General features: G+C 41.5%; 1 protein-coding gene across 3 annotated transcripts in view; it reads left to right on the forward strand.

The window, feature by feature from the left end:
* The first annotated feature begins 1,807 nt into the window (after positions 1-1,807).
* Positions 1,808-12,553, forward strand: part of EPB41L4A (erythrocyte membrane protein band 4.1 like 4A) — a 114,909-nt gene continuing 104,163 nt past the window's right edge. Inside the window, exons 1-2 of one of the 3 annotated variants that reach the window (XM_085567191.1) lie at positions 1,808-1,896; positions 2,159-2,458. In XM_085567191.1, coding sequence (XP_085423317.1) covers positions 2,360-2,458 — 99 coding nt within the window. In that variant the 5' untranslated portion in view covers positions 1,808-1,896; positions 2,159-2,359. Of the gene's footprint in view, positions 1,897-2,051; positions 2,459-12,553 lie in introns of those variants that run through there. The other 2 variants (XM_085567190.1, XM_021524791.3) reach the window with 2 other exon arrangements.

Below are 12,553 nucleotides of genomic sequence, written 5' to 3' on the forward strand. Positions count from 1 at the left end.
ATCGAGTGCTTAGCTGTTGGCAATAGATGGCTAGGAGACAAATTCATGAGTTAACTTCTCTGTGCTTTAAATGCTAGCATCAGCTCTACATAACTGTGTATTTTGTATTTTCCCCATGGACCAATTGGCTAATGTGCAGCAGCACAAAATAGATTTTCAAAAAGAGAAGACATGAAATAGTTCCCTTGGACAGCTTATAAGCAACATATAGCCCAGAATAGTATTGATAAAACTGCTCAGATTTAGGATTGTGATTGTAGCTATATGAACACTTAAAATTATCAGTAAAGATTTTGAAGCAGTTTTGAGTTCATGGACCCCTCCCTCTCACTTGATCAACCAGTGATTTACACATATATAATGACTTTAACTGACTTAGATGGTAATTTATGTCACAATGTGCATGATATATGGATCTAAATAGACTAAAGAGAAGGGAAAAGGAACCATCTGTTCTCTAGAAAATTGTCTGCTGTCAGAGGCACTCAAAAACTGTTTGAAAAATATGTTTAGAAAACCAAGAGTAAATTTCCTAAATTTTCTGTGCTTTCTGGACGGCGATCTCATTGGGTACACATTGCCCAGGAAAAAAGGTTAGGAACTTGAATTTTTAAACTTTGGTTAGTCTTCATAAATGTTTCTAGGTCTTTCAAAAGACTTTGTTTTTTATCAACCTATATATTGGGTCTTTGTCCCGATCTTCCCAGTGCTCATGGATTATAGTTTTTTTGTAGCTACAGGATGGATATAGAGATCCCAACACCCCAAGGTCCAAGTTCAAACATGAAAATGAGAGTGTCATTTCTTGGGAGCAGCAGGGTTATATTTAGGACAGGTGTTTAAAAGCAGACTTAACTACATATCCAGTATGTTTTGCAAATATAATTTCCTTGTGCCCCTCTCTTATGCTACATGAAAAAGCTACTGTCTGTAAGAAAAGCACTTCTGCATATTTTTAAATTTATACATGTGAACTTCTTCAATAGAACGACTCATGCATACAGATTTACATAAATGCACAGGCACCTGTGGGATCAGGGCTTGACTTGTAGGATCCATCTTCTACCTGAGAGGGGAAAATCCTGGAGGTTAGGTATGTGCAGCAATGAAAGTGGATTGTTGTGTGCTCCAGAAACTATAGAGAGCAACTGCAAAAGCAGTTGGAGGGTCTCTCGTGTTCCTCCTTTTCTTTGTTTGTTGGGCTTTGGTTTCAATTTTTAAAATTTATTTAAAAAAAAAATGTATCTGTTTATTTGTTTTTAATACCGTTGCTTTGTAAATTAAATGTACCTGTAGCAAGCTCAGTATTTAACAGCAGATGGAGAATAGACTTCCGATGTAGGGCACTTTCAAAAATTCAACTTCTGCCGTACCCTTCACTCGTGGTGTCTCCTGAAGCGCTTCTTTGTCAAGCACAGGCACAAAACCCGCTCCTCAACCTGACGCCGCGGGAGCGGAGCCGGCGCAGCCCGCAGGGGTCAGTGCTGCTGCGGTGACCGGGCCGGGGCCGCGGGGACGGGCAGCGGTGCCCAGCGGCAACGGGGATAACGGGGGCGCGGGCTGGCACAGGGACGGGGATGGTCCCCGCCCCACGGCAGAGGGCAGCGAGGGCCAGGCCCGGAACGCCGGTGCCGTGCCATGATGCGGCGCGGCTCCGGTGCCGGGCAGGTGCCGTCCGCCGCTCTCCGCCCCGGGGGAGCCCCGCCCGGCGGCCGGCAGGAGGCGGCCGGCGCTGCCCGGCCGCTGGGTCTCTCTTCCTCCATCCCTCCGCCCCCGACGGGGAGGAGGCGAGCGCTGCCGGCGCCCCCCCGCACGGCCGCGGGCAGCCGGGGGAGCAGCCCAGCGCCGGCCGGGCGCTGTCACCGCTTCGCTCCGCCCGCAGGTCCGCGGCCGGAGGTAACGCGCTGGTCGGGCGGGGACCACCCCCGCGCCCCGGCTGCGGCGGCGGAGCGCGCTCCCCCGGCCCTGCTCCTGCACACAAAGGGGAGGCGCGGAATCGTGCGCGGACGGGGCGGAGGACGAGGCGGGTGGGCGGCTCGGTACCTCCCCGGGGCGGCAGCGGCGGGGGAGCCGCCGTGACAGCCGGGCGCGGGCGGGGGCTGTGCCCTGGGATCCTTCCTAAAGAAGCCGCCGGTCCTTTTTCTTCCCTTTCCCGCAGAGAGAGCCCGGCAGCCCCGTCCAGGCTGTTCCCCGGGATGGCGGCGGGCCGCCCCGCGGGGCTGGGCGCTGCGCCCTAGCAGCTGCCGGCTCCATCCGCGCAGCCGGGCGCGGCCCCGACCCAGCCGTGCCTCAGCCCCTCTCCGCCGCCGCCCGAGGCTCTTCTCGCCTCCCCGCCCCGTCTCCGGCCATCGCAGCAGGCATGGGCTGTTTCTGCGCGGTCCCGGAGGAATTTTACTGCGAAGTTTTGCTCCTGGACGAGTCCAAGCTGACCCTGACCACACAGCAGCAGGGCATCAAGGTAAGGACGCCGGCCGGGCTGCCGAATAGCGTTGCGGGAGAGCCCGCGGGGCTGCCCGGCGGAGGCTCCCTCCCGGCTGCGCTGCGGTACCCGGGAAGGGAGCAGCGGCAGAAAAAAGGGGTTTCGGGAAGCGAAGGAAAAACGTCGTAACTTTGCTTAAGGTCGCGCAAAGGACAGATGGATCAGGGTGACGCGCGCTGGTGGGGCAGACGTGGCTCTGGAAGGCTTCACATCGAGTGGCTTAAAGCGAGCAGGTGCCGACCACCCCGTGGCACTCGGGACGCTCGGCGCAGAGGTATTGTTCTGTACCTGCCAGCGCAAGAAAAGAGAAGGCGGCTGTGTGCACGGAGTGTTGCGTACCCGCGTTGAGTCATTCCCTGCTCCCTCTGCCTTGGGACGCGCTCTCCCGGGAAAAGGCCGGGGACAGCGGTGCGGGGCGGGCTCGCAGCAGCTTCCGAGCGCAGGGAAGCTCCAGCCGCCTCCCCAGCCCGGTGTCCTGTCGCCCGCCGGTGGGAGCAGCTCCTGCGCCGCTGCAGCGCGCTCGGCGTGGATGAACTCTTCAAAGTAGTCATCTGCCAAGCGCTAATGAGCCCTGACAGAGCTTGTGAAAATTGAGATTTTTCTAAAGGCCCTTAACTTAGTCTTGTTTGGTTAAGCCTGATGACAGCTGATAGCATGTTCCAGACACTTGAAGTCCTTGTTCGAAGAGCCGGGGACATGAATTTATTAGCAATGAAAGAACGTGGTTTCACTGTTGGATTGTTGGATCAGGGAAAAAAAAAAAAAAAAAGGAAAGAAAAAAAATTCAAAGAAAGAAATCAGTCCTTCTAAAATTTATTGTTAGAAAGGGCTGACCAATTTTACCTAAGACATCCAAAGAACAAAATTCTGTATGCCTTTATGTTTTAGCTTGAATGATTGAAGCTTGGTGAAGCAACTAGGGAAAGGAGAATCTGAAGGAGGGTGGTGGAGAGAGGGAGTTTACATTTAACAATATATTTTCAACCGTAAACAGTGGTATTACCAGGGCTGCAGGTATTCTGAATTGTCAGGCTTTGCTGAATCAACTGTCTGCAGATAGGCCCGTAAATCTATGCTTAGCACAGAGGAGTAAGCAAATCACAGTGACTCTGGAATTCAGTACCTGTGCAGGGTCTTTGAAGTCTAAGTTTAGACACTTCTGAAAAACCTTACCTTTCTATGTGCAGGTGTGGGTGTGTATATCATGCACGGTTTTGTGCAGTAAATGTACAGTCGTAGAAGTATGTTAAAAGTGTAATCTGCAAAGATAGTCCTATGAACTGAAAGTGAAGGGTTTGTGCAGCGTCTAATAAAAATTAATATCCCATGGGAAAGAAAGAGTCTGAAGATGTAACTTTTTTCCAAGAATGCATGACTTACAGTGTTGGGAACTGTCTAGTCATTTTCTTAGTTTAACATGAGGGTGTGTTTTCCTGCCATTCTTAGTGTGATCTGAATGTGGTATAATGCTGAATATTTGATCCCTTCTACTGCTCCTTCTCTGTCTTGAACCCAACCACAGAGCAGTCATGAAATCAGCTGGAACAGTGTGTGGATCTGACAAGAAAAGTAGTAGTTCATTAACATTTTGGCATAGACACACTGCACAGCAGGAAACCTTAGGGAAGGGAGAATCTCCCTTTTTTTAGCAGCCTGTTTTCTGCGTTTTCTTTTTCTTTCCTTTATTTTAAGATAAAGTTTGTGCATGGTGAAGCCACACCCCAGTGCTGTAGCTCCATAAGCCTTTGAAAACCCAAAGTGAGGAACTGCAGAGCTCTCTCCCAGACACTGGCTTCCACCATGGTGCCCTCCCCTGCCTTTGTACCCAAACAAGTGTTTGTGCAGCTGTGCATAAAGAGCAGCTCCTGTTCAGCTGAAGGGAGGCCACTGGTTTGCCATTTACTGGGTGAGCCTTTAGCTGGACCTTTGTGCCCTGGTCCACTTCATAGCTGGAGGATGGCAGAAACGGCTTTCAGCTCAGTCCTGGCTTCTGTTATTTTCAACTACTCAGGGGACATTTGTGTTGTTATTATTCTACAGCTTTCCAGGGATGTAATATTATTAATTCTCAGTGAAACAGAACATAATGTTTGTCATATTCTGTCATGCTTTGTCATTTGGCACTTTAACCTTGAAATACAAATGTTTTATTCTAAATATTTTTAAATGTACTCATGTAAAAGCAGACACTTTTATCTTTAAGGTGTTTTCTTTTTAATTGGTGTTTCAGCTTTGGCACCTGAGTATAGTTTGTAAAAGTTCGTATGTATTTCATTTGGAAACAACATTTTTTTAAAAAAAACCATTTCCTTAGAACTACAGATTCTGGATGTGATCTTCCTTTTGCCATCTTCCCTTTTAGTTTGGTTCAGAGACACATGGGAAACAAGCTTTTGGTGCTCTTTCACAGATCTTGAATTGTTACAGGAGCAGGATTTTTAAATGGTTATACAAGCAACTTTGTTCTCTTATTTTCCCCCAAGCAGATGCACATCTGTTAGAAATAAAAACCACAGCTCTACAGCTTTTGGTTATCTATGTATTTGCTTGATATTAGTGGATATAATCCTACTTGCTTTGAAGGGTGAAAGGCAGTGCCCTGCAGGAGTCTGGGGCAAGTTTGTTTCCTTAGGGAATTGGATCTGAAGTAGATACTTGTGTCCAAAGAGTTTTGAGGATGCATTGCTTAGTTTACATAGTGGTTATTTCTGCTTGTCAGCAACTCTATGCATCAAACCATGACATTTTTAAATTACAATTTCATTGATGCATTCTTCATACTACAGTGGGCTTCAAACCGTACTTCACATTGAAACAACAAGCAGAGGTGACAAGACTGAGACTTTGAGTGCAATTTAGGGATGGATACTTGTCTCTGTGGACTTCAGAGAGCTTGCTAGGGAAGGGATTTGTTTTCTTCTGGCTTCCAAGTGGGGAAGCTGAGATGGAAAGAGGTCAAAAGGCTTTTTCAAGGTCATACAAGGAAACAACTTCCCTTTGCTATTAGGGTGATAGCAACTGACCATTCTGCCATGGACCATACTTTCTGGAGGGGTTTGTGAGGAATTCTTCCTCAAAATGATTTTATCAGCATTGCTGTTCTCCCTTTCTCTCTTTGTGGTTTAAGGTTAGAGAACTGCTCTATGAAAATGTATAAGCTGGCTCTCCAACACTGAGGTTTACAGGAGGCTGATGAGAATTATTAGGTAATCAGGAAAGGAGGCCATCCGGTGTCTCATAATATTAATTTTTATGTTTCCTTATAGTATATTAACAGAGATATTCTGGAGTACATGCATTGAGATAAAAATGTGATGGCAATTGTTAGTCACAGCAATTTTGGAATGGAAGAGGCTATTCACCACATTCTTGTACAGTTTGTCTAGTCAAAGTATATGGCCTCAGATGGAGACAGCTTTTCCTCTTAAAAGGGTGTTCAAGTTTCCAGACCCAGCCGTGGAAATGGATTTTTGCTAAAGATATAGTAAGAATCAGCTGCCTGCTGAAAAATAATCACTTATCCAGGACTGCTACTTTGTCTTCTCTTCACATACACTAAACAATACTTTAGGCATTTTTATGGTATTGTAGTTCATGTGTTGATGTCACAAGACATGTTAGTGGTCTATTGATGTGATACCTGACTGAGGGGTTGTGGGCATTACATATTTTGCCTCTGTTAAGAACTGGGCTAATTGTCCTTGTAAACAGTGGTGTGTCTTATTGCACAAATTGTTTTTGGAGGTTAAGGAAAACCTCTGTGGGCCCTTAAAAATAATGCCTTGAAACCTATTTGTGATCAGCTGTTTGATAAATATTGCTCATCTTGTAATATATATGTTACAGGAATTAAGGACCCTTTTCTGTCCCCCTAGAAAATAATATTTAAGGAAGATATTTGTGTCTGTTTTTTTTTCCTGAAGAAGCTAAAAATTATATGAAGCACCTGTATCTCATGTTTGCATCTCTTTGGTTGGAACAAAGATTTAAAAAAAAATATTAGATACTTTCCGCAGTGAAGAAGTTCTCTAATTAGTCTTAAGCCATCTGGTCATTGCACTTTTGAAGCGCTCCTTGAAATTCCTCTCTGAGCAGAGTTGTTATGCTCTGTTTAGATTGACATGTGTGATGGGCCAACAGCAGTATTTTATTAGAAGAGAAGTGATGATACACAAAGTCTTCCTTGGAGAAGTGTATGTTCTGTAATATTATTTTATTAGGTGGTTCCATTTATTATTGGTGGCCAGTGATATTATGGCCATCATATCACTTACTTGATGATTTACTGAGAATTTAGCAGAAGGATGATTTAAAGAAAACCCCAAACCCTTGCCTCGAAAAAAAAAACAAACAAACAAAAAAAAAAAAACAAAACCAAACAAACAAACAACAAAAAAAAAAAAAACCAAAGAAAAGAAGCAAACTTGAAATAGAGAGTGACTAATATTAGTAACTGTGTTAAATAACTGGATTATTAGTAACTGTGTTAAATAACTGGATATGTAAAAATTATTCTGGTGTTTTCTTTTTTGGTTGGTTTTAATTTATTTTTTTTTTTGGGGGGGGGGGTTGTTTATTTGCTTTTTACTTTTTCTTTTGTTTTGTTTGACTTTTTTTCAGTCCCCAGTGAAGCTAAGCAGTTCCAGACTTCATGTCTTTAAAATGCAGTGTATACAGAAAATATGGGGTGCACTTTCCCATCAAGCTATATTAGCTATAAGTATACCAAGGAGCAGTCTGGGAATGATAGGGATCTATTTTTTTTCCCAGTGAAAATGCTTAATTAATGCATTTGATAGCAGGAAATAGAATCCTATGAATAGAAAGAACTTATATTGTGTTAATTGTTTTTAATTGTGAGTTAGCATTAAATCAAATTGTTAGTAATTTGCTGTGAATATGGAATGTATTCTCTATGAAAGTGATTTCTGCTGGTTTACTTCTCTACATTTTACTGGGAAAGGAAGGCATCTTTTTTGTGAGAAATTTTTAAAATTTTATAGTTATGACAGAAATCTGAGAAATCTTTTTAAAGGTAGATTGCTGTTGCTTTCTACCTATGGTAGTTCACCACCTACAGGAATTACTAAACTGAAATATCAAAGTTCAAACATATTTAATCATATTTTCCTCTGCCCTCTTTGGTATTGATTAATAAAGAAATAATTGATTAATATTTCAAGGCAGATTCTTCTTGATATTCTCTATATTGATTTGAAAAGAATAGTTAATAAAAAGTGAATTGATTAAAAGGACACAATCTCAGTCTTGTTTCAACCTTGTAATATATTTTCTTTATAAAGCAACAGTTCTGTTATATGTATATATTTGCATAGCAGCAGGAAAACTACACAGAAAATATAATCAAGTTCCAAGTGTGAATAAATACTCATTTTTTTCTTTAATACTGTTGACACTATACATCTAAGGATTGTCTGTAGCAAGAGAAACAGAGAAAATGTTAACAAAAAAGTAAGTTACACAATTCTACTTGTGCACAATTCTAGTTGACAGAGAATGAAAGGAACAAAATGGCTCATGAGCATTGCTACTAATTGTTCCACAAACATCTGTGTCACAAATTTGAGATAGATTACTAATTTCACCAGTATCTTTGCAGATGAGGCCAGCAATCTTGAATACCCCATGAATTAACCATAAACTAAATGAACAATGAGACACTTTCTTTTTCTTAGGTTCACTTAACTAAATTAATGAAACCAGCATGACAACAAGAAGGAAATCCATTAACTTCTAAATGGAAGTTAATGTCTTAGTCAACCTGAGGCTTGAGCAATAATATTATCAGAGGTGTCTGCTCTGTTTTCACTGAGCAGTAATTTCATAATAGGACTGGGGCAAATGTGAGCTGTGTGAGGCTGGGAGGCTTTTTTATTGTACAGTTTTGGGTTTATGTAATTTGGATTGAGCATTTCTTATATTAAAGTATTTAGTATTGTTAAATATAATTTCTTGATATGTTATTCATTTTAGTTCCTGAGAATTCTGGAGTAAAATTCAGCTGCAGAATTGCAATCTTTCCCTCTAAAAAGAAAATTGCTAAAAATCATCACATGATATGAGGAGAAATCTTGAAGAGACTGAATTGAAAAGATGTTTCATAAAGAGAATGTTTCTAGAAGCTAAAATTTGATGTCACTCCATGCTGTAAAAATATCTGTTTTCAAGATGATATTGAACATGTACGAGAAAAAGAGAAATTATGTATTGGTTATGTTGCATCATTATTAATTTCTGGGTTTTTTTCTAGAAATATGAGAGATTTTAATTTTTTTTTAATCTATTTTCCTAAAGGAGATTAAATTTTGTAATGATAGGTCAGCTATATTACCTTCACTTTTTTCACAACTGATATATTTGCAAGCGAATAATCACATTTCAGTATTTGGGTATAATTTTGCAAACTACATTTTTAAGTGCACATTTTAGATGCTGCTTTTTGATCAGATCTTGTGCTTGCTGCATACCTATTTAATTGCAGAGTTTAAAATGAAGATTGTAATTTCTGTATTGATTGAACTTTTGTTCCCACTTCTTCTGTTGCATCCTGAGTTGTGGATGGCTGAACACTGTGGGCACCAAGGTCAAAAGGACATGCTCGAGGTCAACCCATGCTATTATTCTAAATTGGAAAACCAATAGAAACATTGCAAAATGAGAGCTCTGCTCCTTTGGTTCTGCTGCAGCATGAAGAGTTTTGCTGCCTGTTTTGCCAAGCGGGAAACATGCTTAATCTGCTCTTCTTGGCTTGTGGCCACAAACATTGATTTCTTTAAAGGAAAGACACTTTTTGTGAATGGTAATTCTAGCAGTACCTTTCCAGAGGAAAGAAGACACCTCAGAACTTCCTTTGAATTCATATACAAATTGTCTTTATTGAAAGTAACAACAAAAATTTAATATACTCGCATAGGCATTTTTGATCATTCTAGATGGAAACCCCTATTGGGTTGAATGTACCATTAACCTGTGGTACTAGGGTAGCTATGTTAAAGTTTGGTTGTTAGAGGCCTCAGAGGTCTGTAAAGATTCCTTTTTAAGAACCCTTTCTTTCCTCTTGCCCTTCATTATTTCTTTTTAATTCTGTCTTGGTGTGAAGGAAGTGCATGCAAATGGCAAACTCCCCTTCCTGTCAGGAGTTTGCATTAGTTATGCTTGGTAAGAGCAAGCTTAAGGCTTTATATTCAGTGAAATCCAACTGCTCCTGCTTATATTTAAAAGAAATAATAAAGTCATTACAGTAAATGGTGGTTACTAATGCGAAGGAAAAGTGGACCTAATTTGTATGGTTGATGTGCTTATTTATTTGTCAATATTTATATTTTAAACTCTGCAGGATTACAACTGGCTGATGATAAAGCAGAGAAGAAGGCAATCTATCTTCCTGTAGTTTTTGAAGTTTTGGGTATCTGGGTAAAATCTCTCTGTGCCTGAGTGAGCCAATTTGATGATAAATGGCTCAGCACTTCAATACTTTTCCTGTGTTCTCAGGAAAGTAAGAACTGAGTACACTGAAGAATAAATTCTCTTGTTTGTGTGAGAGACAGAATGCCTTTTAGGAATGGAAAGGAAAGACCTTCAGTATCTCAATTCCATGAAAAGAATTTGGAAGGCAGAAAATGGCAGTTTCCCTATATAATTAGTAGTAAAATTTGGCATAACTACTAATGTAGGCAAGCACATGATTTAACACTTTATAGAACTAAAGGCACTTGATCATCTTGTAGAATTGATCCAGAAGAAGGTTCATCCAAACAAAACCCACTGGGTCTGGTTCTTGTTTTCCACATATTATGTATATTACAGAAAAAGTTCTCATTTATGTCTGAGAAGAGGTTATTTGTAGTGTTTTGGAAAATATTTTCTATCTATAATAATACTAATTTGTGTGTTATATAGAATATCTAGTTTATTTTATTATTAATATTTTAAATATATTAGCTATGGGAAAAAAATTACAGTTCTTGCTTTCATTCCACAGTTTCATTCAGCTTCTCAGTGTCACAGTGTAAAAGAGTTGTGACAAACTTCTTTCCTGTTTGGTGGATGAATGGTAGCTGGAAGGAATGTAATGGGGTTTTGTTCTTTTCCCCCCTTAGAGCAAGAATTGTCTTCAAGGGAGACTGCATTGAGAGCCATAACAGAAAGTAAATTTTCTTTTTATGCTGTTTGTGAGTACCACAGGAAGCTGGTGGAACTAGGAGTTCGGAATGATAAAAATTAGGAGGAATGCATGGGAGACTAATGAGGGGTGAATTCAGCACTGATTTGGGACTTGAAGCAAATGATTTAACACCCCTTGTGAGCAGAGGTAATCCTACAATGCTGGTGTGACAGGCAACATGGGAGCAGATTCTCCACATCTCTCTTGAGGGTGCCTCAAACTGTCTGCAAAATTCGCTGTTTTGAAATGAGTTTTGCTCTGTTGGGCCAGCACCAGATACAGAAGAATGCTGCATTAGGCCCTGATTCTGTGCTGGTGGAGTTTGCTGTGCTGTAGAAGGTGGCTGTAATTTATAAAGTGGTGTAATCTCATTATGGCCATCAAAAGGAATGGAAATCACATGTCAGAACCAAGTAGGACTGGAAGGCCATGACTGCCAGCATTTCTTCAGTATTTGTTCCCACAGAGGGATCCTCAGATCCTCATTCCCTGTGGTTCCTGTGGCTGTGGGAAGTGAGAAGGATTGCAAGGGGCTTGTTGCAGCCTGACACTTCCACGCTGTGTCACACAGAGCCCAGACCTCCCCCACAGGGGTCCTTTCAAGTGTGCTTCAGCCTGACAGGCAATCTTTTGTCTGTGTGGTTGATTTGTTTACTTAATATGCCAGGACAAAAAAAAGCTGAATGTCAGACTCTCATAATTCTGATTGTCATAGCATGACTGTAAGGGGTGTGTGATATGTGTTGGGGTGCCTTGAAGGGACAAGACTGCAAATAATCCTGAAAGCTGTGCCTGGATTTCCCTTCAGCACAAATTAGGAACCTCAGGAGGGACCATGGGAGAGAGGTAGCTTAAGTTCAGTGGTGGGGATTGTGAGAAAAAGTTCTTGGGCAAATGAAGGAGAGTTGCAAATGGACAGAATGGCCTTGCAACAAACAAACTTTTTTGTATTGCAATTTGCTTTGTGAAAGAAGGGGAGAAAGCCACAAGACTTTGTAGAGGAACCTTTTGATGAGGTGTGTGAATGTCCTGACCTGCCCTCAGCTTTTTAGGTTTAATTTCCATTGGCTGCTTTGGGTAGGGGAAGAGGAACTGGGGAGGGGAGGAAAAGGAGAGGGGAGGATGAAAAACATAAAAAATGTTTTTTTAATAGTATTTTCAGAATGGAATAAAGCCCTTATGTTCAAAAGATCAACTATTTTCCCCCTGTTTTGAAGTGATGTCCCCCTTCAGCTGTATTCTTCCCTCAATTACTTTTCACTTTCTAAAAGTCCCATATTTTATTTTTGTGTGCAATATGTAAGTTGGCTGAACACTTCAGTTCTCTTTTCAGTGTCTGTGTCCTTCTGGAACATAGCAAACTCTAAAGTTGTGGGAAACAAAAGCTTCTGGTACCCTTCAAAGGATATCTACCACAATTATTCTGGGTTTTTAGAGAAGCCTTTTGTTCTTAACAAATGCATTTCTGTTGACAAATTGTAATACCTTTAAAATCACCTCTGACTTTCTCCAAAAATGGGTAATATTCTGGAACTCTCCCAATGCTCCAGGTTGGGATGGATGAGATTTACTAAAAACATATTCTTGGCCTTGAGGTTCCTTTATCTGTGTCGTCAGTGTCTCAAAGCAGCTCCTGAAAGAGCCAATTCTCTTTCTTGGACCACCATTTAGTAATGTTTCTTTTTTTCCCTGTAAAAGCAATTGTGAGTTACCATGGTCTTCCCTGGATTGGAGAATACTTGAAATTTTGTACCTGGTTTCTATTCCAATGTCAATGGCATGTTTTGGAGTGCTTTGGCACCAACTTCAACTGGAGCCAAATTGAACCCAACTTTTCTGTGAGCAGGTTCAATTAATAAATATAAATTTATTGGAAAGAAAAAGTGTTA

The sequence above is a fragment of the Lonchura striata genome, chromosome Z (genome assembly GCF_050655825.1).
Source record: "Lonchura striata isolate lonStrDom1 chromosome Z, ASM5065582v1, whole genome shotgun sequence".
NCBI lineage: Eukaryota > Metazoa > Chordata > Aves > Passeriformes > Estrildidae > Lonchura > Lonchura striata.